The sequence below is a fragment of the Xiphophorus hellerii genome, chromosome 16 (genome assembly GCF_003331165.1).
Source record: "Xiphophorus hellerii strain 12219 chromosome 16, Xiphophorus_hellerii-4.1, whole genome shotgun sequence".
In the NCBI taxonomy this organism is placed as follows: Eukaryota; Metazoa; Chordata; class Actinopteri; order Cyprinodontiformes; family Poeciliidae; genus Xiphophorus; species Xiphophorus hellerii.
The window spans coordinates 1,328,012-1,349,693 of record NC_045687.1 but is presented as its reverse complement, the minus strand read 5'-3'; the positions used below and the strand labels follow the sequence as shown (position 1 = coordinate 1,349,693).

The 21,682-nt window shown below is 39.3% G+C and overlaps 1 protein-coding gene and 1 long non-coding RNA gene across 2 annotated transcripts; both read left to right on the top strand.

The window, feature by feature from the left end:
- Window positions 1-1,380: 1,380 nt before the first annotated feature.
- Window positions 1,381-20,856, top strand: pigq (phosphatidylinositol glycan anchor biosynthesis, class Q). The gene is made up of 14 exons (XM_032587723.1): window positions 1,381-1,466; window positions 2,446-2,611; window positions 10,738-10,924; window positions 11,578-11,777; window positions 11,918-12,114; window positions 12,859-13,011; window positions 13,096-13,216; window positions 14,064-14,190; window positions 14,271-14,424; window positions 17,992-18,103; window positions 18,659-18,739; window positions 19,079-19,193; window positions 19,262-19,323; window positions 19,412-20,856. Exons 2-14 carry the CDS (start codon window positions 2,459-2,461, stop codon window positions 19,562-19,564), a joined length of 1,815 nt encoding a protein of 604 aa, XP_032443614.1. The 5' UTR covers window positions 1,381-1,466; window positions 2,446-2,458; the 3' UTR covers window positions 19,565-20,856.
- On the top strand, window positions 3,205-4,212 carry LOC116735688 (uncharacterized). Its single transcript, XR_004342413.1, has 2 exons — window positions 3,205-3,367; window positions 3,435-4,212. It is a non-coding gene; the product is annotated as an uncharacterized LOC116735688 (long non-coding RNA).
- Window positions 20,857-21,682: the final 826 nt, after the last annotated feature.

Below are 21,682 nucleotides of genomic sequence, written 5' to 3'. Positions count from 1 at the left end.
GAATTAATATTGTTTTACATCAAAATGATTTACTAATGATGTTTATAATGGGTAAAAGTTGTTATTAAAATATTTTAGTGGTTTTTCAAATTAAATGTTGACATTTAAATCAAACACATTTCAAATAAAATAGTGAAATTACAAACTTCCATGAAACGGAGCTTAGATCTTCTTTATCAGCTGAAAGTTTCCTTCCCGCTCTTTTATTGCGGTGTCACTGCGGGAGGAGATAAAACTCTTTACAGTTTGGATGTTAACAGCAGCAGCCTGACCTGGTGAGTAAAAACAGATCAAACTTTCTATTTATTCTTACATGACTTAAAAAAAGTTTACATTTAGTATAAATTTAAATATCAGATAATAATCCTGTAATGTCAAATGCAACTGCTTTGAAACAAACAGTTAACACCACGTGCGTCAACATATAAGTGTAACAAATCAGCTGCAATTTATTCATTACAATAATAAAACTATTATTCTGTATAACATTACAGTTTTTTAAAAGTCTGTCTATGGTTTTAAATTTGTTACAAAGACACACAGTAGATTATTTTTCAAAAGAAATTATAGAACTAGCCTGATGTAAACCAAATGATAGAATTACTAATCATTAAAAAATCTGTAAAATTATTTAAATAATTTATTATGTAGTTAAAAGTAACTACAACATATCAATTATATTAAGCAAATAGTAAAAATACTCAGATGTAAGTGAAGGAATAAAAAACTACATATTAAGAAATGGTCCACAATTTTGTTAAAAAATATTAAAGAGGTTAACCAATAAAATTAAATGACAGCAAAAGTAGCTTTGATAAGAAAATACTAAAATATTAAACAATTAATATTAAAAGAACAAAATAAGTAGCAATATTGAAAAGCCAAAAATAATAAAATAAATACAATCAATAAATAATTAAAAACTGAGCATAGTCAATATCTATGGCTTTGATAAAAATGATTAATAAAGTTGAATCAAGAACTCAGAAATAAAATATATAATGACAAAAGAATAAATATTGCCCTGTAAGTATTTCACTCAGTTCTAACAAATATATATATTACCGACTGTAAGTATTAGTTTCGTAGGTTTTGTATTGAAAAAAATGACTTGGAGAAGATACCCTATAATTTTGCCTGAATTTATTATGTTGTAATTATGTAATTTATTTATACAAATGTTTTATTCATTATACTTTAAAATTGCAGATTTTGCACATAGCTTTATGACTCTGTCTGTTGGATTAAGTAATTTTAAACATATATTAAAATATATTTTTCAATCAACAAAATGCTCTCCATGCATTTTAATGGGTTTTCACACCTTTGTAGAAGAGAACAGAACAAACACGCCTGTTTCTGTCCGGACACTTTAAGTGACGGACTATAAACAAATAAAATGGCGGCGATGTTGCAGTAGAAGAACCGGACTCTCAAGGAGACACCGTTTAATTGTGTTAAGGAAGGTAAAATTAAACTCTATCACACTCGCGCCTCGTTTCCCATCATGCTCTCTGTCAGCTCAACAGTTTATTTGTTTAATGGAGCTTCTGCGTTTTAATTTAGCGAAGATTTAAGCGTTTTAAGTCAATGAGCCGCCAGCAGGAGTTTGACAGGAAGAACCTAATAACGAACATTACCTCTTCATTTTAATCGCTTTTGCTAATAAATATTTTTCGGGTGACAGCCTCGTATTTTGTTATCATCTAGCACTACAGTTAACCTACTTTCTGCTCCTGAGTTGTGAAATCCAGATCACTGCCGCAGAAATCAATCAGATTCCAGCCCAGGGCTCCCCGTGTTGCTATGACAACCACAACGGGGCGAGTGAAGGGCGAAAGGAGGCCAGCCTTCTCACCAAACTCCCCTCAAATACTGTCCGATTTGGAGATTTTCCTCGGATTGCGCTTATCTGTCAATAGACACTGTTTACCTTAAATGAATGAATGTTTCAAGCTTTGATTCGGCAATTCGTCATTACATTAATCTAATCTCCTTTCCATTTGTTTTCAATTCATCAACAATGTCTCCTAAAAGGATTTGGATGTCTGCAGTTGTTTTGACCTTTTTATGACCGCCCAGCGCATGCGACATTTCCTACCGTTATTAGTTTTTGCTGTTAACTTTGCTGCTAATGAAGATTACTAATTGATTTGATTTAGATTTAACATTTCAAACCCAGTGGAAGAAGGATGAATTGAAGGATGAAACTGTTTTCAGTTTAGTTTTTGTACAAAAATAAAAACAGGAACCTGTTCATCTCATTAAATCGAAATGTAATCAATTTATTACAGTTATTTACTTCAAAAGGTGAAACATACAGTACATCTTTATTGCAAACAGACAAGTTAGATATTTATTTCTAAAACAATTCCTTTCCTTTATTCCAATGTTTTTAACTCGTTAACATTCAACTAAATGAATATTTCTTCTGTTTATCATCAGAGCTGCGGACGCCATGGTGCTGAAGATCTTCTTCCCACAGTGCTGCAACCGGGCGGAGAGCGGGCTGCTGGTGGGCCGCTGGATCTCCGGTCATGACTCGGCCGTGGTGCTGGCGGTCATCCACTACCCGTTCATCCCAGCGCAGGTCAAGCAGTACATCCAGCAGGTTGGTGCGACACTAAATACTGTCCAGTGGTGAATAAAAAATAGATCCTATAGATATAAATTTATTACACTTTCATGTGCTGATTTTCCAAATCTCTCTGGGTGTGTTTACGATCAGTTGAGACTTTAATGTTGGAAATATGATTGATAACGAACCAAATCTGCAGTATGGAACTTTTATTTTTTAAAAATTGTTTTTTTTTACATATTAGTTGAAACTGTGACAGTTTGCTATGAGACAGATAATCTGTGAAAAGATTGATCTCCTCCACCTTCTCCCTCAGCTACACTGCAAAAACACAAAATGTTACCAAGTATTTTCGGTTTACTTTCTAGTGCAAATTGAAACAAGTCAAACTAACTTTTCTGCAAGATATGGAGGGTTGTTTGTTCCTTAATAATAATAATAAAGTACTTATTCCATTGGCAGATAAAGTGACTTATGGGAAAAATGTCCTGTTGTAACGGATACACTATTTAAAATAAATTAAGAGTTTTCTAAATTAAGTATGAGAGATTGTTTATGGATGTTTGTCTGTTTTGATTAGTATTTTTGTTTGGTTTTTTTTTTTTTTGTTTTTAATGGTATTTACAATTTGTAATGTTTTGGGTTTTTTTTTTGTTGTACCTCTTGGGCTGCCGTAATTAATGAGGGCGGGCCCTTTAAAAGCTGGTAGTATCTCATGCCAATCAACGACTTGAACTGTCAAGCTGAGTAGCATGCAGAAATCAAGTGTTCCCCAGTGAAAGCAGCGAGGTACGTTTTGTTTTGTTGATTGTATTGTAAGTTTATGTTTGTATTTTAATATTTGTATATGTTTTAGTTTTCACGGTGACTGTGGTGACTGTGGTGACTGTGGTGACGAATCACCCGAAGAAAAAATAAATAAAAACGCTAAATTCACCCGTCGAGACTGGCTGGATAAATTCAACTGCTGGGGAGCTGCTACAGTGAAAACTCGAGGCTTCCGTGTGTCGCCTTCCTTTTGACGGTGAGACGTTTGGATCGGACATCGGCCGAGGTTTGGCGCTGCGTCGGAGTCAACGCCACCATGAGGAGCTGTCTTCGTGGAGGATCCAAGTTAGCATCAGAAACTGAATCTGACAGATGACCAATGGCGCGGTGAGAAATTGACTGATCAAACAACGCGGAAATAACTTGGACATGACGTCACCTGAATATGTATGAAATTAAATGAGCTCAAGGACTATGTTTGGTCAAATTATATGCCAAATTACTTATAAGGTATGTAATTAAAAAAAAAAAAAAAAAAAAAAAAGGGAAAAAATTAGAATGGTGTTTTGTAACTAAATGTTAAGTTTTGTGGGTTTAATTTCACTGTAAGGTTTTAGAGTTAAGATGTCACTGCCACGTGAAAAAGGACTTTCTGCTGAAGATGTGTGCACTGAAGAAAAGCCAAAAGGACAAGAGTTGGTTTCAGGTCCTCGCACAAGAAAGTTAACTGAAAAGGGAGAGCAGTACAGAGAAGCAGAGTCTACAAAACAGATAAAAGCATTTCTTAAATCTTATGCATCCTGGAAACAAATCGCCAGAGAAGCCAGGAAGAAATTAAAGGGTTTTTGCTCTCAGGAAAATCTGGATGAAATAAATCAGCAGATCCAAAACAGTCTTGATAAAGTGAAACAGAATTATGAGTTTCTTCAACGTAATTCTTTAAATACTCCAGATATTGTGCAGAAACTAGATGCCTGTACTATATTAACAAATGAGATTTATGATCTTGTGTGTAAGCGTTTAGAAGGGGGTATTGTTGAAGAAAATTTTAATCAAGAAGTTGAAAAGGAAAGGGTGCGAGAAGTCTTAAATAGAGACGAATATCAGTCTGTTTTTGGAGAAATCTCTACTGAAGGTTCTTCATCTACATGTGGTTCATCAATTACCAGCTCCAAAGTTTCTCAAGGGCGTGTAATGGCAGAAGCTGATTTTGCAGCTAAAAGGGTACAAGTTAAATCCATGTTGGAGATTGAAGCTCAACATGCGAGAGTCAGTAAGCTTGAATGTGAATGGAAGTGTCATGAGTCCCAGATTATGGCAGAAATGAAGCAGAAGGAAGCTGAAGTGCTACAGCAGCTTGATGAGGAGAAGAGCAAGTTAAAGGTAATGCAAACAGATATGGAAGTTAAAATGGCTGCAGCTCGGCTTGATGTTTATAGCAGACTTGAAGATGGGGTAGAAGGGGAAAGTCTTGATTTTAAGCCTGAGGTTAAATCAGTGCAAATTTTAAAACATCCAAGAAAGTCAGCTGCAAGGGCTGCATCAATTCTACCACCTCAAGCTTGCTCTGAGATTCCTGCAGTAAACTTGGCTGAAGCCTTAACGAGCTCATTGAGTTTAAGTCGCCTTCCTGTTCCTGAACCTGCCATATTCTCAGGTGACCCTTTGAAATTTGTGGACTTTAAGATATCATTTACAACTTTAATTGATTCAAAATCCATCTCTGTTGGAGAAAAAATGTTGTATTTGAAAAGTTATCTCTCTGGAGAAGCCCGAAAGGCTGTGGAAGGTTTCTTTTACAGAAGCTCTGAGGACGCATATGAGGGTGCTTGGTCAGTTCTACAGGACAGATATGGAAACCCATTTGTAATTCAGAAAGCATTTAGAGATAAACTTATGTCATGGCCAAAGATTGCACCAAATGATCCATTGTCTCTCAGAGATTTTGCTGACTTTTTGAAAAGTTGTGAAGAGGCTATGCCTCAAGTAAAAGGACTGTCCATCTTAAATGATTGTGAAGAAAATCATAAGATGTTGAAGAAATTACCAGACTGGGTTGTACGTAAATGGAGTAGAGTTGTGGTTGAAGTGCTTGATGCGTGTGGAGAATATCCATCTTTTGAATGTTTTTCTAAATTTATACAAAAGGAAGCACGTATAGCATGTAATCCTATTGCTTCTCCATTTTTGTTAAAGTCTAAAACTTCTTCAAATGATCTTTCCAGGAAAGCTAAGGCTTTTAATACCAGTACGGAGTTCAAGAAGCAAGAAACTGGTCATGTTCTGAAATCTAAACTGCCTTGCTTGGTTTGTACAGACATATCACACAGTGTTGCTAAATGTCCCAAATTTGCAGTTAAATCAATGGAAGACAAAAGATCATTTATATATCAGAACCATCTTTGTTTTGGATGTTTAAGGAAAGGCCATTTATTGAAAGATTGTAAAACGCGGCATGTTTGTGGAGAGTGTAGACGACATCATCCTACTTGTTTACACAAGGACAGAGTGAGATGTCGGGATGTTGGTCAGCAGTGTTCAATCCCTCCAGAAGAAACACCTCAGGTTTCTCACAGTGTTTTATCTCATGCACTCACCCGAAACATTTCTGCCACATCAAGTATTATTCCAGTTTTTCTGTCCTCTGTGAAGGATCCTGGGAAAGAAATACTTACTTATGCACTCCTTGATACTCAGAGTGACTCCTCCTTTGTTTTAGAAGATCTTGTGAAAAACTTGACTGTTGAAACCAAACCAGTACAGCTAAAACTTAGTACCATGGTTTCTGTTGATACACCTGTTTCTAGTCAAAATGTGTATGACTTGCAAGTTCGGAGTTTTTTCTCTGATAATTACATACGGTTGCCGCAAGCATACACGCGTGACTTCATTCCTGTTGATACATCTTGCATACCAAGCAGAAGTACAGCATTACAGTGGCCTCACCTTAAACATCTGGCTGGCAAAATGCCTGCTTTACAAGACTGTGAAGTAGGTTTACTCATTGGTTTTGACTGTCCTTCTGCTTTGGCTCCCTTGGAAGTTGTTGTTGGTGGGGAAAATGAACCTTTTGCTCAGAGGACTACTCTTGGTTGGAGTATTATCGGGGCAGCCAATCCACATTTAGATCGGCAAGGCAACCAAAGATTTGTACATAGAGTGATGGTGAAAGAAATGCCCGCTCCATTGGCTTCTGATGTTTTAAGAGTTTTGGAGTTGGATTTCAATGAAAAGGGTCCAGAAGGAAAATGTGTTTCCCAAGATGACATTCGGTTTATACAACTTCTGAGTGAAAATATTACACAGAAAGACGATGGACATTTGGAGATGCCCCTTCCATTTAAAACACCCTGCCTTCCTGTGTTGCCAAATAATAAGAGGCTGGCTATTGTTCGTTTACAACATCTAAAGAGAAGGTTAAAAAGAAATGATCAGTTCAACAATCATTATAAAACATTTATGGAGTCAATCATTAGCTGTGGTGATGCTGAACTAGCTCCTGAGACAAACATCAATGATGGTTGTGTGTGGTACTTACCTCATCATGGGGTGTATCATTCAAAGAAACCAGATAAGTTAAGAGTAGTGTTTGACTGCTCAGCTAAATTTCGTGGTACCTCTTTGAATGACACTTTGTTGACTGGTCCAGATTTGATTAACTCTTTAATTGGAATCCTTCTGCGTTTCAGAAAAGAAGCTGTTGCTATTATTTGTGACATTGAAAGGATGTTCCACCAGTTTTATGTTTCATCAAAGCATCGTTGTTACCTCAGGTTTCTATGGTGGGAGCAAGGAGATTTGGAGAGCGAGCCTAAAGAATTTCAGATGAAAGTCCACCTTTTTGGTGCTGCCTCCTCTCCAGGCTGTGCTAATTTTGGTCTGAAATATTTGGCACAACAGCAGAGATCAAAGTTTCCAGCTGCAGCAGCATTTGTGGAGAATAATTTTTATGTTGATGATGGGTTAATAAGTGTCCCTACAACTAATGATGCCACCACACTAATAACTGAAGCGCAGAAACTGTGCAAAGAAGGTGGTTTGAGACTCCACAAATTTAATTCCAATAGGTCTGAAGTTCTAGATTGTGTGAATCCATCTGAGAGAGCCACAAGTGTGGTTTCTGCTGATTTCAAGCCTGATTTAACACATGCTGAACATACTTTAGGTATGCGATGGCATGTCAAAGGTGACTGTTTGGGCTTTCACATTGATCTGAGGGACAAACCTGATACACGCCGTGGTATTTTGTCAGTAATAGCATCTCTATATGATCCGCTAGGATTTATTTCACCATTCATTATGAATGGGAAATGTATTTTACAAGATCTGTGCCGCAGAAGTATTGGATGGGATGACCCTCTGCCTGAAGACTTACTTGTACGGTGGGAGAAGTGGAAGTTTAGCCTTCAGGATGTGAAAGGGTTAATGATACAAAGATGTTATCATCCCCAAGGATTTGGAAAAATCGTTAAAACAGAACTACATCACTTCTCAGATGCTAGCAGCCTAGCATATGGTGCATGCTCTTACCTCAGATTTGAGAATGACAAAGGTGAAATTCATTGTGTTTTAATCATGGCTAAAGCCAGAGTTGCTCCTTTGAAAATTACAACCATTCCTCGTCTCGAGCTTACAGCTGCAGTGGTTGCTACTAGGTTGAGCGTTCTGTTAAAATCAGAACTTGATATGAAGATAGACACAGAGTTTTTCTGGACAGATTCACAAGTAGTGTTGTCATATATTAATAATGAAGCACGACGGTTTCATGTATTTGTGGCAAATCGGGTCCAGATAATTAGAGCGAACACAAATCCAAATCAATGGAATCATGTTGACACAACTGAAAATCCGGCAGATCATGCATCAAGAGGGTTATGTGCCTCTGAGATTTTAACTACAAATTGGCTAACAGGTCCTAAGTTTTTGTGGAAAAGAGAGATGAACAGGGAATTTAAATCTTACCCTGATCTGTTAGTTGGTGATCCAGAGGTTAAAGCTGTTCAGACATTTGTGACAACAGCAAATGATACCGCTGATTTTCTTGAACGTTTCACTGGGTTTTCATCTTGGTCAACATTGATTAAAGTAGTAGCTAGAATTAAAAGACTTGGATGCCAGAACAAATGTTCAAACGTGGTGAGTGTTAAAGAACGTGAGGATGCTGTTAAATCAGTGGTGAAACTTGTTCAAGAACAGGCCTTTGGCTCAGAGATGAAGTTGCTAAAACGAGGAGAGATCCTTCCACATTCTAGCCCTCTGTTCCATTTAAATCCATTTGTAGAAGATGGTCTACTACGGGTTGGTGGGCGATTAAAACATTCATCTCTTAGTGAAGATTTTAGATATCCACTGATTTTACCAAAAAACAGCCATATCACTCATCTTATTTTGTCCTACTGTCACATTCAGGTAGGTCATCAAGGCAGAGGTCAAACCCAAATGCAGCTCAGGATAAATGGGTTTTGGTTAATTGGCTGCAGCAGGTTGGTGGCTCAGATGATTCATAAATGTGTGCAGTGCAGGAAGCTCAGACGACCACTGGAAGAACAGCTTATGGCTGAGCTTCCAAAGGAACGCTTGGAAGCATCTGCACCATTTACTTATTGTGGAATGGACTGTTTTGGTCCTTTTGTTGTTAAAAGAAATCGTAAGGAACACAAAAGGTATGGATTGGTGTTCACCTGCCTTTATTCGAGAGCTGTTCACATTGAAATGTTGGATGATTTGTCCACAGATTCTTTTATTAATGGCCTGCGTTGTTTCATTAGTTTGAGGGGAGTTGTTCGCCAGATACATTGCGATCAAGGAAGAAATTTTGTAGGAGCCCAAAATGAGTTGAAACAATGTGATCCTAAACATCTGGAGTCTTTTCTAGCAGAGAACCAATGTGAGTTCATCTTTAATGCTCCATCAGCAAGTCATGCTGGTGGTGTTTGGGAGCGTCAGATACGCACCATTCGAAATGTGTTAGCCTTTACTCTTTCTCAAAGCCTGGGAAAACTTGATGATGCTTCATTAAGAACTTTCTTTTATGAAGCCATGGCCATAATTAATAGTCGTCCTTTAACACTAAAAGGAATAAATGACCCTGGTTCTCTTGAACCTTTAACTCCTAATCATTTGCTTCAAATGAAGTCTGATTCTGCTCTGCCTCCTGCAGGAAAATTTGTGAGGGAGGATATCTATTCCTCAAAACGTTGGCGCCGTGTGCAGTTTTTGGTTGAACAGTTTTGGAGTCGGTGGAAGAGAGAATACCTCCAGAATATTTCCATTAGACAAAAATGGCATGTAATTCGGCGCAATCTGAAGGTAAATGATGTTGTAATTGTTAAAGAAGATTTTCTCCCAAGAAATAGGTGGCAGTTGGGTCGTGTTGTGGAAACAATGGTTGATAGTGACGGCTTAGTTCGAAAAGTGAAGTTGAGAACAGGAGAACAAAGATCAGGAAAGGATTTTATCTCTAAGAGTTCAGTGATAGAAAGACCAGTGCAAAAATTGGTGGTGTTATTAGAAAGTGACTTGTAAACTGAATGTACACAGACAAGCATGTTTTTAAACAATCTGCATGGTTTAAGGGAAATTTTGAAATAATGCATGATTTTTTGGTAACAGTTCATGCATTATTGGTGGGAGTGTAACGGATACACTATTTAAAATAAATTAAGAGTTTTCTAAATTAAGTATGAGAGATTGTTTATGGATGTTTGTCTGTTTTGATTAGTATTTTTGTTTGGTTTTTTTTTTTTTTGTTTTTAATGGTATTTACAATTTGTAATGTTTTGGGGTTTTTTTTTGTTGTACCTCTTGGGCTGCCGTAATTAATGAGGGCGGGCCCTTTAAAAGCTGGTAGTATCTCATGCCAATCAACGACTTGAACTGTCAAGCTGAGTAGCATGCAGAAATCAAGTGTTCCCCAGTGAAAGCAGCGAGGTACGTTTTGTTTTGTTGATTGTATTGTAAGTTTATGTTTGTATTTTAATATTTGTATATGTTTTAGTTTTCACGGTGACTGTGGTGACTGTGGTGACTGTGGTGACGAATCACCCGAAGAAAAAATAAATAAAAACGCTAAATTCACCCGTCGAGACTGGCTGGATAAATTCAACTGCTGGGGAGCTGCTACACCTGTTATAAGTGATATAATCTGGATGATTGACAGTGCTAAGACCCGCCTCTTTGTTCTGATTGGTTGTTTCTGATCACTGGAAGAAAGCGGATTATCGGTTTCATGTTAAACTGTCTCAGCCTGGTGACAGTTTAAACAAATATGTAAAAAAAATATTTTTTTGATTTACATTCTGCAGCTTAAAGACTTGTTTGGGTGAATCAGAGTCCGGTTAAATAAAACGCAATAACTAATTGGACTTCTTCCCTCTATGCTGTCGTCCCAGATGCAGGCTCAGAGCCGCGTGGATCTGACGGTTCTCGGCTCCTGGAGTCTCCCTAAAGACGGGCAGGAGGGCATGGAGAGCTTCCTCAGGGACCTGAGCACCATCTTCCCCCAGGAGCGCTGGCTCCAGATCAGACGGCAGTTCGGAAAGACGGGCTTCAGCTGCGAGGTGCTCAGCCGGGACCAGAGTGAGCGCCCCCTGCTGGAGTTCAGGACAAGAGCAGCAGTCAGAAACAGCTTTATAAACAGCATTCATTTATTAAAAACAGACAGTAAACTGAAACATGACAAACAGCATTCATTTATTAAAATTAATGTTGTTTCCTTCCTTCCTTTTTCCTCCTTTGAGTCTGGAAAAATCAGCATTTTTCCACCTGTTCCTGCACACTGCCAGTCAGCTGGCTAAAACATGGCTGCCACACTTTTTTACAGAATGTGTCTCTTTGTTACAACAGATGGATGGATGCTTACTATAATAAAATATGGATAATTTTATTAATTTAGTTGTTTATTTTTTCTCCAGTTGTCAGTAAAAGATAAAATTTGTGAATAATCTCATTGAATTTTAGAAACATATTTTCTGAAATAACTGAAATCTTTATTTCAAACATTTTAACAACAAATACAGATAAAAAATGTAACAATAACCAAACAGAATAAAACCTTCATACTGAATTGGAGAAGCAGCAGAAATAATGCTCATTATTCAGAACTGTTAGCTGGATTTTTATTCAGTCATTTAATAAATATTCTGTTTTATTATTTCAGTCAAACTAAAATCATCTCATACTCAGAAATTTCTTTCTTGGCGATAAAAACTGTAAGATTTTCTCTCCTCCAGTTTGTGGGAAGAATCCAGGAGAAAAAGCAGAGAAGAAGAAGAAGAAGAGCGAAGAGGACGGCGGCGACGCAGAGCGTGAGGATGAGGAGAAGGTGATCTTCGTCCACTACGAGCAGAGGAAGGTGATGCTGTCGCAGCTTCATCCTGTGGAGGCCCAGGAGTCTGGGAACGGATCAGAACCTCACTCTGAGCTCAGACAGGTACCGGAGGACCAGAGACGATCCGGGTTCTGACGCTTCCGAAGGGTTCTGTTGTTTCTGAAACGTGCGGCGTGTTTTTGTGGCTTCCTCCTCCCCCTCCTCCTCCTCCTCCTCCTCCTCCTCCTCCTCCTCCTCCTCAGGTGTTTGGGACTGTGGCGCGCAGCCAGCCGCTCTTCGTCCTGGACCGGTACGATGACGGGCCGCTGCGGTCGACCCACTGGCAGTCTGAGGGCCGGGAGGCCAGCATCGTGGTGGAGCTGCTGAAGCGGGCCTCGGTTCCGCTGGGCCTCCTGCTGGGCCGGATGCTCTCCGTCTGGACCTGGATCTGCAGCGCCCGGTGAGGAGAACCGGGTTGGAGCGCAAACTTTAAATATCAGGGAGAACCACTGAGAAATGCACCCTGAACTGGAAGAGCTACAACTTTCTTCAACGTCTTATTAGTTACATTTAAAATAAATAAAAACAACAGTAAATAAAAATGATTATTAGTTTTGAAGAAAACATGCGAATCGTCTCAGACAGGAAAAACACTCAAAACTGATTTCTGGCTTCACTGTACAAAAAGGTTCTGAAAAATTAAAAATGGGTCAAATTTTCCTCCTGGTTTTAAATGAGAAGCCAGGAAAAAGTCAGAGACCCCTCCTGCACACTACCAGTCAGCTGGCTAAAACATGGCTGCCACACTTTTCTACAGAATGTGTCTCTTTGTGACAACAGATTCTTAATAATATAATAAAATACGGATAATTTTATTAATTTAGTTGTTTGTTTTTTCTCCAGTTGTTAGTAAAAGATCAAATTTGTAAATAATCTCATTGAACATTAGAAACATCTTTTCTCTTGTTATGATTTGCAGAAATAAATAATTTTTTTATGAAATAAAGAGTTTTTATTATTAATCAGGTTTTATTCTCGTCCAAATCGAGTCGTTTTATGGAGAAAATCCCCTGAAGACGTTTTAACATCTGAACCGATTTCAGCCTGAATGAGTCATAGTTCCAGCCTGAACCCGGTCCGATTCCGGTTCTGGTTCTGGTTCTGGTTCTGCTGCCTCCCTCTAACTTCCTGCCGTCTCTCCCAGGATCCTCAGCGTCTTCCCGCTGCGCTTCCTGTTCTCCAAGCTGTCCACCTGCGTCCAGCTGAGCTACAGAACCGAGCGGCTGCAGACGCTGGGCGCTCCGCTGGGCGCTCCGCTGGGCGCTCCGCAGGCCGCCGCCCACATGGACTTCATGAGGTGGGAGGAGGTTCTGTCCCAGAGGGACACGGGGCCGGGTCAGACCGGGTCCGTCCCTCTCACCTGTCCCCTGTCTGTCTGCAGGAAGGCCAACGTCCTGGTGTCCGTCCTGCTGGACGTCTCGCTGGGCGTCCTGCTCATGTCGTGGCTCTACAGAGACCAAAACATCGCCATGCTGGCCAGCAACATGGTGCCGGCCGCCGACGTGAGTCACAGCAGACATATGGGATCATATAGAGATTATATAGCGATTACATAGAAATTATATAGAGATTATATAAGATATACTGTAGATATAGAATGGTGGGTCTGGGTTGGATGTCTGAACATCCATCCAACCAAAGAGTCAGTGAGATTAGACCAGGAGTTCCCGAACTTTTCCAAACAGCGATGACCTCTGACCTTCTTAGCAATCCCACAGACAATGCTACGAAACACGTAAATAAACATCAAATTTTAGAATGTTTTTTAGTCACTATTCAGTAATTATTATATTTATTTAGCATAAATGTTGCCTCCTACTGTCTGATTTTAGTCGGCCATTAGTTCTTTTTCAGAAAAATTTATAATATAATAATTATTAATTATTCTTAATAATTCTTAATAATTAATAATTTAATATAATAATAATAATTTTATTAGCAGATAATGCAACTTTTCAACATGATCCACTGTTTTGATTATAAGAAAATGTGTAATGTTTTCTATTAATCATATTAAATTTAATTTTAGTCCCACTGTTCTTACGGCTTTTTGCAGCAGTGTTGCTTCCTTTGGTTTTTTTCTTGTCACAAACTTTTTCATTTCTTGCTTGAGCAGCAAAGTAGCTTCATGAATTTCACTGGCAGCCAATCAGAAATAACATTTAAATCAATTTTTATATTTTATTTTTAAAACTGATTTAAAAACAAAAATTACGAGACATTTAAGATTAAAAAATTGTATGGTATTTAGTTTTGTTATTTTTGCATTCAAGTCATTAAACTGTAAATGTTCCTTCCTGTGACTCGTAGCCGGGTAATTTCCCAGCATGCCCTGCTCTGTCTCCACAGCGCGTGGCGCAGAAGCTGGAGGAGCTGCTGCAGTGGCTGATGGGAGCTCCGGCCGGCCTGAAGATGAACCGGGCCCTGGACCAGGTTCTGGGCCGGTTCTTCCTCTACCACATCCACCTGTGGATCAGTGAGTCTCGGACCAGAACCAACCAGAACCAGCAGCAGCGTTCACCAACATGAGGCTCATCTCTGCCTGTCGCCCTGCAGGCTACATCCACCTGATGGCGCCGTTCATCCAGGGAATCCTCTGGTACGGAGGCCTGTCCGCCTGCCTCGGCCTGACCTTTGCCCTCTCACTGCTGTCTGACATGGTGGCGCTGTTCACCTTCCACATCTATTGCTTCTACGTCTACGGAGCCAGGTAACGATGGATGGATGGATGTACGGATGGATGGATGGATGATGGATGGATGGACGTTCGTTCGTTCAGATTAAGCAAATCAAAAGGCTAGCTATGTGTTAGAATTAAAGCCTTTCTACAACGGATTATCAGGGCCATTCTAAGTAAATATTTGCTTTTAAATTAATAGAATAAAGTTATAGTGATTTGACAATAAAGTCATAATATTAGGAGAATAAAGCAGTGATTTTATAATAACTCCTGCAGGAAAGACCAGTCTGACCACTGGGTTAAAATGAGGAATGTTGAGCATCTTGTTACAAATAAGGAAATATTTAATCTTTTATCACATCAGCATCAAGTTATTATCACTCTGAAATGATCTTCCAAACAACTGAATAGCAGAAAGAATCACTGAATTGCTGAACTGATCATGTCTGATATTTATAACTATCAAAGCTTTTTACTCATTGAAGTTTCCTAATTTTAACCCCTTTCTCCTGGTAATATTGCATCTTTATTTTCATAATAAAACTACAAAAAATCTCAGCCTAATACTCTGTTGTACATTTTAGTGTCGTCCCAACATTTGATTTGTTCTGATTTTAACCCAGTTTCTATATTTGTAATAAAAACTGTAATATGTTTAAAAGCCTGCAGGGGGCAGTGTTTGTCAGACATTTTAATTTCGGACGTCTGTAAAGAGACTTATGCTGTTTATTTGAGTAAAACTCAAATATTTTCATCAGATTTTGGTTCAGAAGATTTTAAACTTGACTAAATAAAAATAACTGAGTTATTTTAGAGATGTTTGCCTTTATTCTCAGAGGAGAACCGTAGTTGTTGTTGTTTCTGTAATTGCAGGTTCTGACTTGCACAGCTGCATGTTTTCTTCACATTTTTGGGTTGGATTTCATTTTTTTATCCAGATACGGTCCAGCTGTGAGGATATGTGCCTCCTGTTAAAGATCTCTACATGCACCAGGAGCAAATAGAAAAGTGGTGTTCCTAGTGAAAATTCACACATGTGCCATTGAAACCAGATATTTACATCCTCTGAATAAAAACACAATGTTTTTCACCGTCTCAAGTTAAATCAAACTGAACTTTTCTTGTTCTAGCTTATTTAGAATGATCAAAAGTATTTCTCTTTACTAAATAACAGAAAACTTGGCGAGAACATTTTTTAGATTTTTTTTGCAACTTTTCTTGAATTTAAAAGCTTACATACAGTCAGTATCAGGGATTAACTGTATTTTAGACCTTTTGGTCTTTTAAGCATCTATGCTAAAAAAGAGCAGAGAATCTTAAACCCGGCATGTAAATCTGCCAGATATGAAGAATTCTCAAAGCTTTAAAGTGAAATGATTTCTATTTTAAACCTTCTGTTGGTAAAATGAGGATTCAGTCACCAGTCTGTTGTGTTTCTAGATTACTGGCTCTAAAACTAAAGATTGTGTTGAAAATCAGAAAATGACCCAATAATGCGGTTCTGTTGGTTGTGAATCATGTTGGTCCGATATCCAGAATGAAAACCAGCTCAGGCTGAAAACGTTGGACGTCTCCATCCAGCTGATGGTGGAAGTTTGGTCTGACTGGAGGAGTTATTCGGTTCCTCTGCTGCAGCAGGAAGTACAGAGACGGATTGAGGTTTCATGCTTCAGTCTGACGGAGCTAAGTGGAAACTTGAAGCTTTGATTTACAGCTAATCGATGTTCCAGCTCTCTCTAATGGTTATCAGTTATTGATCAGGATTCGAAGAGCAGTCTGGATAATTAGTTGGACTGAAGAAAGCTTCCTGAGTTAAATTATGAGATCAGAACCAATGGATGGATGGATGGTTGGTTGGTTGGTTGGTTGGTTGGTTGGTTGGTTGGTTGGTTGGTTGGTTGGTTGGTTGGTTGGTTGGTTGGTTGGTTGGTTGGATGATGTATGGTTGTTTGGATGGATGGTTGGTTGGATGATGGATGGATGGTTGGTTGGTTGGTTGGTTGGATGGATGGTTGGTTGGTTGGATGATGTATGGTTGTTTTGATGGATGGTTGGTTGGTCGGATGGATGGATGGATGGATGGTTGGTTGGTTGGTTGGTTGGTTGGATGGATGGTTGGTTGGTTGGTTGGTTGGATGGATGAATGGTTGTTTTGATGGATGGTTGGTTGGTCGGATGGATGGATGGATGGTTGGTTGGTTGGTTGGATGATGTATGGTTGTTTTGATGGATGGTTGGTTGGTTGGATGGTTGGACGGTTGGTTGATTGGATGGATGGTTGGTTGGTTGGTTGGTTGGATGGATGGTTGGTTGGTTGCTTGGTTGGATGGATGGTTGGTTGGATGACGTATGGTTGTTTTGATGGATGGTTGGTTGGTCGGATGGATGGATGGATGGTTGGTTGGTTGGTTGGATGACGTATGGTTGTTTTGATGGATGGTTGGTTGGTCGGATGGATGGATGGTTGGTTGGTTGGTTGGATGATGTATGGTTGTTTTGATGGATGGTTGGTTGGTTGGATGGTTGGACGGTTGGTTGATTGGATGGATGGTTGGTTGGTTGGATGGATGGTTGGTTGGTTGGATGGTTGGATGGATAATGGATGGTTGTTTGGTTGGTTGGATGGATGATGGATGGTTGGTTGTTGATGTTTACTTCCTGGTTCCCCTCTCAGCTGCTCGCCTGTCTGCAGCTCCAGTTCGGTTCTGGAGAATCAGCGCCTGATCCTGATGAAAGCAGAGGAAGGAACCTCTGAATTAAACATCTGCTCTAAAGATAGTGCCCCTCGCCTGCGTCACGCTGAAATGTTTCCCCCTTCCTGCTGCATGCATGCTGCTCCATCTCCCACAGCGCGTGTAGCTTCACTTTGAGAAGCTTTGTCAGAGTTTCTCAGCATCCCTGCAGTGATCTCAGCAGGAGGAGGACGGAGCCGCCTGCCTCTGACTTCAGGCAGCTTCATGGAAAATTAGTTCATGATGATTATTTTATGATGGCTGGGAGCAGATTATCTGTCTCCAGGAACTCCGATGAACCAAATTTGGAAATTTACATTAAAAGCTTCAAGGAAGAGACTTTATCTCCTCAGGCTTTTTGTGCTGAACTGTTCTTTATGCTTCATTTGAAGGTTCATCAGCCTTTGTTCTGCTTCTTGCAGATAAAGTTTAGAAATGTTTGTTATTCTTTGTTTCCGACCCAGAAATAAGGAACACAGAGATTTCTCTTAGTGATAAAATAGGGAAAGTCCAACTCGTTCTCAGCTGGATTGGACCTTCCTGAACTACTTCCTGTCTCTGATCCTGGCTGAGTTTCTCCTGGTCAGGATGGATCAAGACTTCTCTACTCTAAATAAAGGGGAGGATTACATATAACCTCAAAAACGGTTGTCAACGGAATAATGAGAACCATTGTTGAAGGCAGAAAGAGTAGAAGCTACTTAAAGAGATAGAGGCTCAATTTCAAGGTGTCAAATTTGTTTTATGTTATGTTTTATATATAAATGCCCAAAACTAATGATCTTCATGAGTGAATGGAAACGTTGGACGGTCATTTTCTGGCTGACAGTTAGGAGTGACTGACGGCTCTGTGATTCTCCGTCAGGCTCTACTGCCTGAAGATCTACGGCCTGTCGTCTCTCTGGAGGCTCTTCAGGGGGAAGAAGTGGAACGTCCTGCGGCAGAGAGTCGACTCGTGCTCCTACGACCTGGACCAGGTGAGTCTTCCCTCGACTTTCCTGATGTACTACATCTACCTTAATTAAATTCATCTCATAATGTAAGAAAACCCGCTCAGAAAGAGATTTGTGTCACAAATTTAAAGAAGGAAAGATTCTTTAAAGTCATTCTGGGTAAATACAATAAAACCAACACACTGGCCTAGCTGGAGAAATGGCTCATGGTTTTTAGCTAAAAAGAGAAATCCTCTAAACACTAAAATATGACGCCACTCCTTTTTTGTTTAAATTTGAAGAAGGAAGTTGCGCTCAGCACCTTATTTTGAGGTTTTCAAGTCGTTTCCTTCAGCTGTTCTTGGTGCAGCGCCCCCACAGGTGAAGAGGGGAACAGATTGCTCAAATGGTTTAGTTTTTGCAATTTTATTGTGAAAACAGCCAAAAACCATCAGTCCATGAAGGAAAGCTGTTAAGGAAGTCAGCAGTCAGATTTACAAAGTATTCTTCATTAATGATGGTGTTAATCAGCAGTTTGCCTGACTTTCTGAGGTTTTTCAGTCATTTTCAGTCCTGTGGCCTGTTGTGTTTTTGCTGCAGCTCTTCATCGGAACGCTGCTGTTCACCATCCTGCTGTTCCTGCTTCCTACCACAGCGCTGTACTACCTGGTCTTCACCCTGGTAAGAGAAGCTGAAGCTGGGATTTGGAAAAGTTTTCATCTCAGTGACTTTTAATAACTTAACCGACAGTTTTTAGTGAATCATGTTTTATGTAATCATAAATAAATTGAACCCCAGCTCTGTTTCTCCTTTCCTGGAGATCATTTTTGGGTCTGCTGCTGTTTTGTTTATCTCCAGTGGTCCAGTCAGGAGAACAGCTTTGTGAACTTCTCCCTTACCTTCCTGTTTATCTTTAAACTGACTTTATTTGCAGGTTTCTCTGAGAACAAGCAGAAACATTTGTTAAAGCTGTGGTGTTGGTTTGTTTTTCACACCTCTGTGTGCCTGTGTGTGGGGCAGCTGCGCCTGGTGGTGGTGCTGTTCCAGGGCGTCCTGCATCTCAGCGTTGACTTCATCAACTCTTTCCCTTTGTTCGCCATGGCGCTGCGGATCTGTCGGCCCTACAGACTGGCTGGTAAATCTCATTACTTCTGCAAAGCGGAAACTTTGGCGTGTGTAAATTTGTTTTTATTCCATTTTCAGAGGGTGTGAAGTTCAGAGTGCTGTGTGAGGAGCCGGGCACCGCCCTCCACCTGCTGATGGAGGTGAGATTTCCTAGTTTGACGCTCCGTTTTGGACGTTAGCTGGTGCTGGAGGTGGAGCCTGTTCCCTGACGCTGCCGTTCCTCTGCAGATCAACCCTCTGAAGTGCAGCAGCGTCGTCCAGACCTATCGCACGCCGACCTACAGCTGCTACCCCAGAGACTCCTGGGTGGCGCTCGTCAAGAAGCTGTTCATCGGGGAGCTGATTTATCCCTGGAGACACAAAACCACTAAGTCTGACTGACAGCAGAAACTCTGAAGTATTCTGAGCAACTTGAATGACTGATTATGAACACTCATTCCATCTTTTTTAGTACATATTTTTATTTTTGTCCACACTTATGAAAGATGTGGAACACTCCTAACATAGTTTCAATGCTGCTCCATCACTGAACATTTCATTTAATTTCACCCTAATGTGAGTAAAAATTTATAAAATTTTAACAAAATGTTACAGATTTAACTTGTTAAAAGAGTGAAGATGATTTCTGATTGAAAATGAATCAAGTTTAGCTGAATTGTTAAGGAACCTTAACAGATTAACCAAGAATAATAATTAGTCCTTTTTCATTATCGTTTTATACACAAACCTATTAAAAATAACCAAATCCCACTATGGAGTTCTGTTAAAACATTTGTTTATGTGATAGAGACAAAAAAAAATGTGGATCAAAACAATTTAATGCTTGCATCACAGTGTATTTATCCAAATCTAATCGCAACACTCGTCGTATAACAGCGCCCCCGGTGGTCGGATGAATAAATGGGTTACAGGTTTGGTGTAGTTGGCTAAATGTCTGCTGTCACCTTTTCTTGTTTTGTTGTTTAGTTTTAGTTGTTTGTTTTTTAACCTGTTTTATGACAATTTGAGAAAATGTATTCTTGAAATTAAATCAAAACTGACCCAAACATCAGCTCAGAGATGTTCAGATGAAAGATGTGGAGGAATCCTGTGGCGGGAAAAGCATCACCGAAGTCCGTTTTGTTTTTTTCTGCTGCTGGATAACAAACTGTGGTTCTGCTTTTCTCCAAGCCTTGATGGTTTTGTCTCTATTTTAAAAAATCATTTTAGATTTAACTTGTTTTGTGCCGGCAGCAGAACCAGTTGGTGCCAAACTGGTAGATGTTTCCCTAAAATGATTTATAGTTTCAGAAATTATGTGAAAAGATTTCTCTCTCTCCAAAGTGTGACCAGTAGGTGGCGCTGTGAGCAGCTTTCCGCTTTGTAAAACCTGCCTGTGTTTTTAAGACGCTTTCCCAGCTGATCCACCAGAGTTCGTCTGAAAACATCTGAAACAGATGCAGAGAAAATTCTGTGGAAGGACGTTTGCTGTTTGTTCTTTGAACTTCTGGTTTAAGACTTTTTTTTTTTTCATCTTCATCAACGAGTAGCACCAGAAGTTTCTCAGCCCTTCAGGAGGAAGTTTGAGTTTCAGATACTTTCCCTGATAATGTCGATGTTGGTCCTTTTTGATGTCGTATATAATTGATCAGTAGCTTCATCCTAATCAATAAACTTATTTTGAATAAAATGTTTATTTTTCTGCAGCCTTTTTTCCATTACTAATTATATTTTATTCTGGTGAACTACAGTTACAAAACAAGATCGATCATCAGAAATCAAAAGGCAGAATTTATTCGTTTTCAGTGATTGATTTTAATATGAATGGTGTGGCTCTCCACCCAGGGTGGCATTTCTTCACAGGGCGACGTAGAGAGAAAAGTATTCACCTCCTTGGATGTTTTACAAATCATTCATGATTAACTAAGCTTAGCTTTCTTTGACAAAAAACCCTCAAATATCCAAGTAAAAACGTATTTCTATAAATAATAATAATTGGATAAGGATCTGTAACATAAAATAAGTGATTGTATAAATATTCACACCCTTCCAGTCAGTATTTAGTATTTACATTTCTGATTGCGTCACAGCAGGGAGTCTGGATGCTGGAGTTTTTCTCCATTCTTCCTGCTAAACTGTTCCAGCTCTGTAAACTGTAACATCAGCTACAAACAGGTCTGGGCTTTGATTAGGCCACTCCAGAACCTCAATCTTGTTGTCTGTAAATCTTTAGCAGAATACTTAGGGTTGTAATTTTCTGTTTTCTTATTTCCTCAAGATATTTTTGATTCTAGCACCAACTGACTGGATCGCTGTTGAATTAGGTCAGTCACTTTTTATGCAGTCATTCATTTTGTGTCTGATGTTTTTTTTAATAGATGCAAAACAAATCAACTCGTCCAGGGTAGCATTTATGCAAAATGTTTTTAAATGAATCTCAATATCTTTCAGGTTTTCTATAAACAAGAACTTCCAGAAAAGTTAAAGCACCTTAAAAATGTCGGTAATCTGCACGACAAC

Excerpts from the sequence above, each read along its gene's own strand:
- pigq (XM_032587723.1), top strand. The coding sequence starts at position 2,459 with ATGGTGCTGAAGATCTTCTTCCCACAGTGCTGCAACCGGGCGGAGAGC. Across the intron at positions 11,778-11,917 it reads CTCACTCTGAGCTCAGACAG|GTGTTTGGGACTGTGGCGCG; the intron begins GTACCGGAGGAC and ends CCTCCTCCTCAG. Across the intron at positions 19,194-19,261 it reads TCGGCCCTACAGACTGGCTG|AGGGTGTGAAGTTCAGAGTG; the intron begins GTAAATCTCATT and ends TTCCATTTTCAG.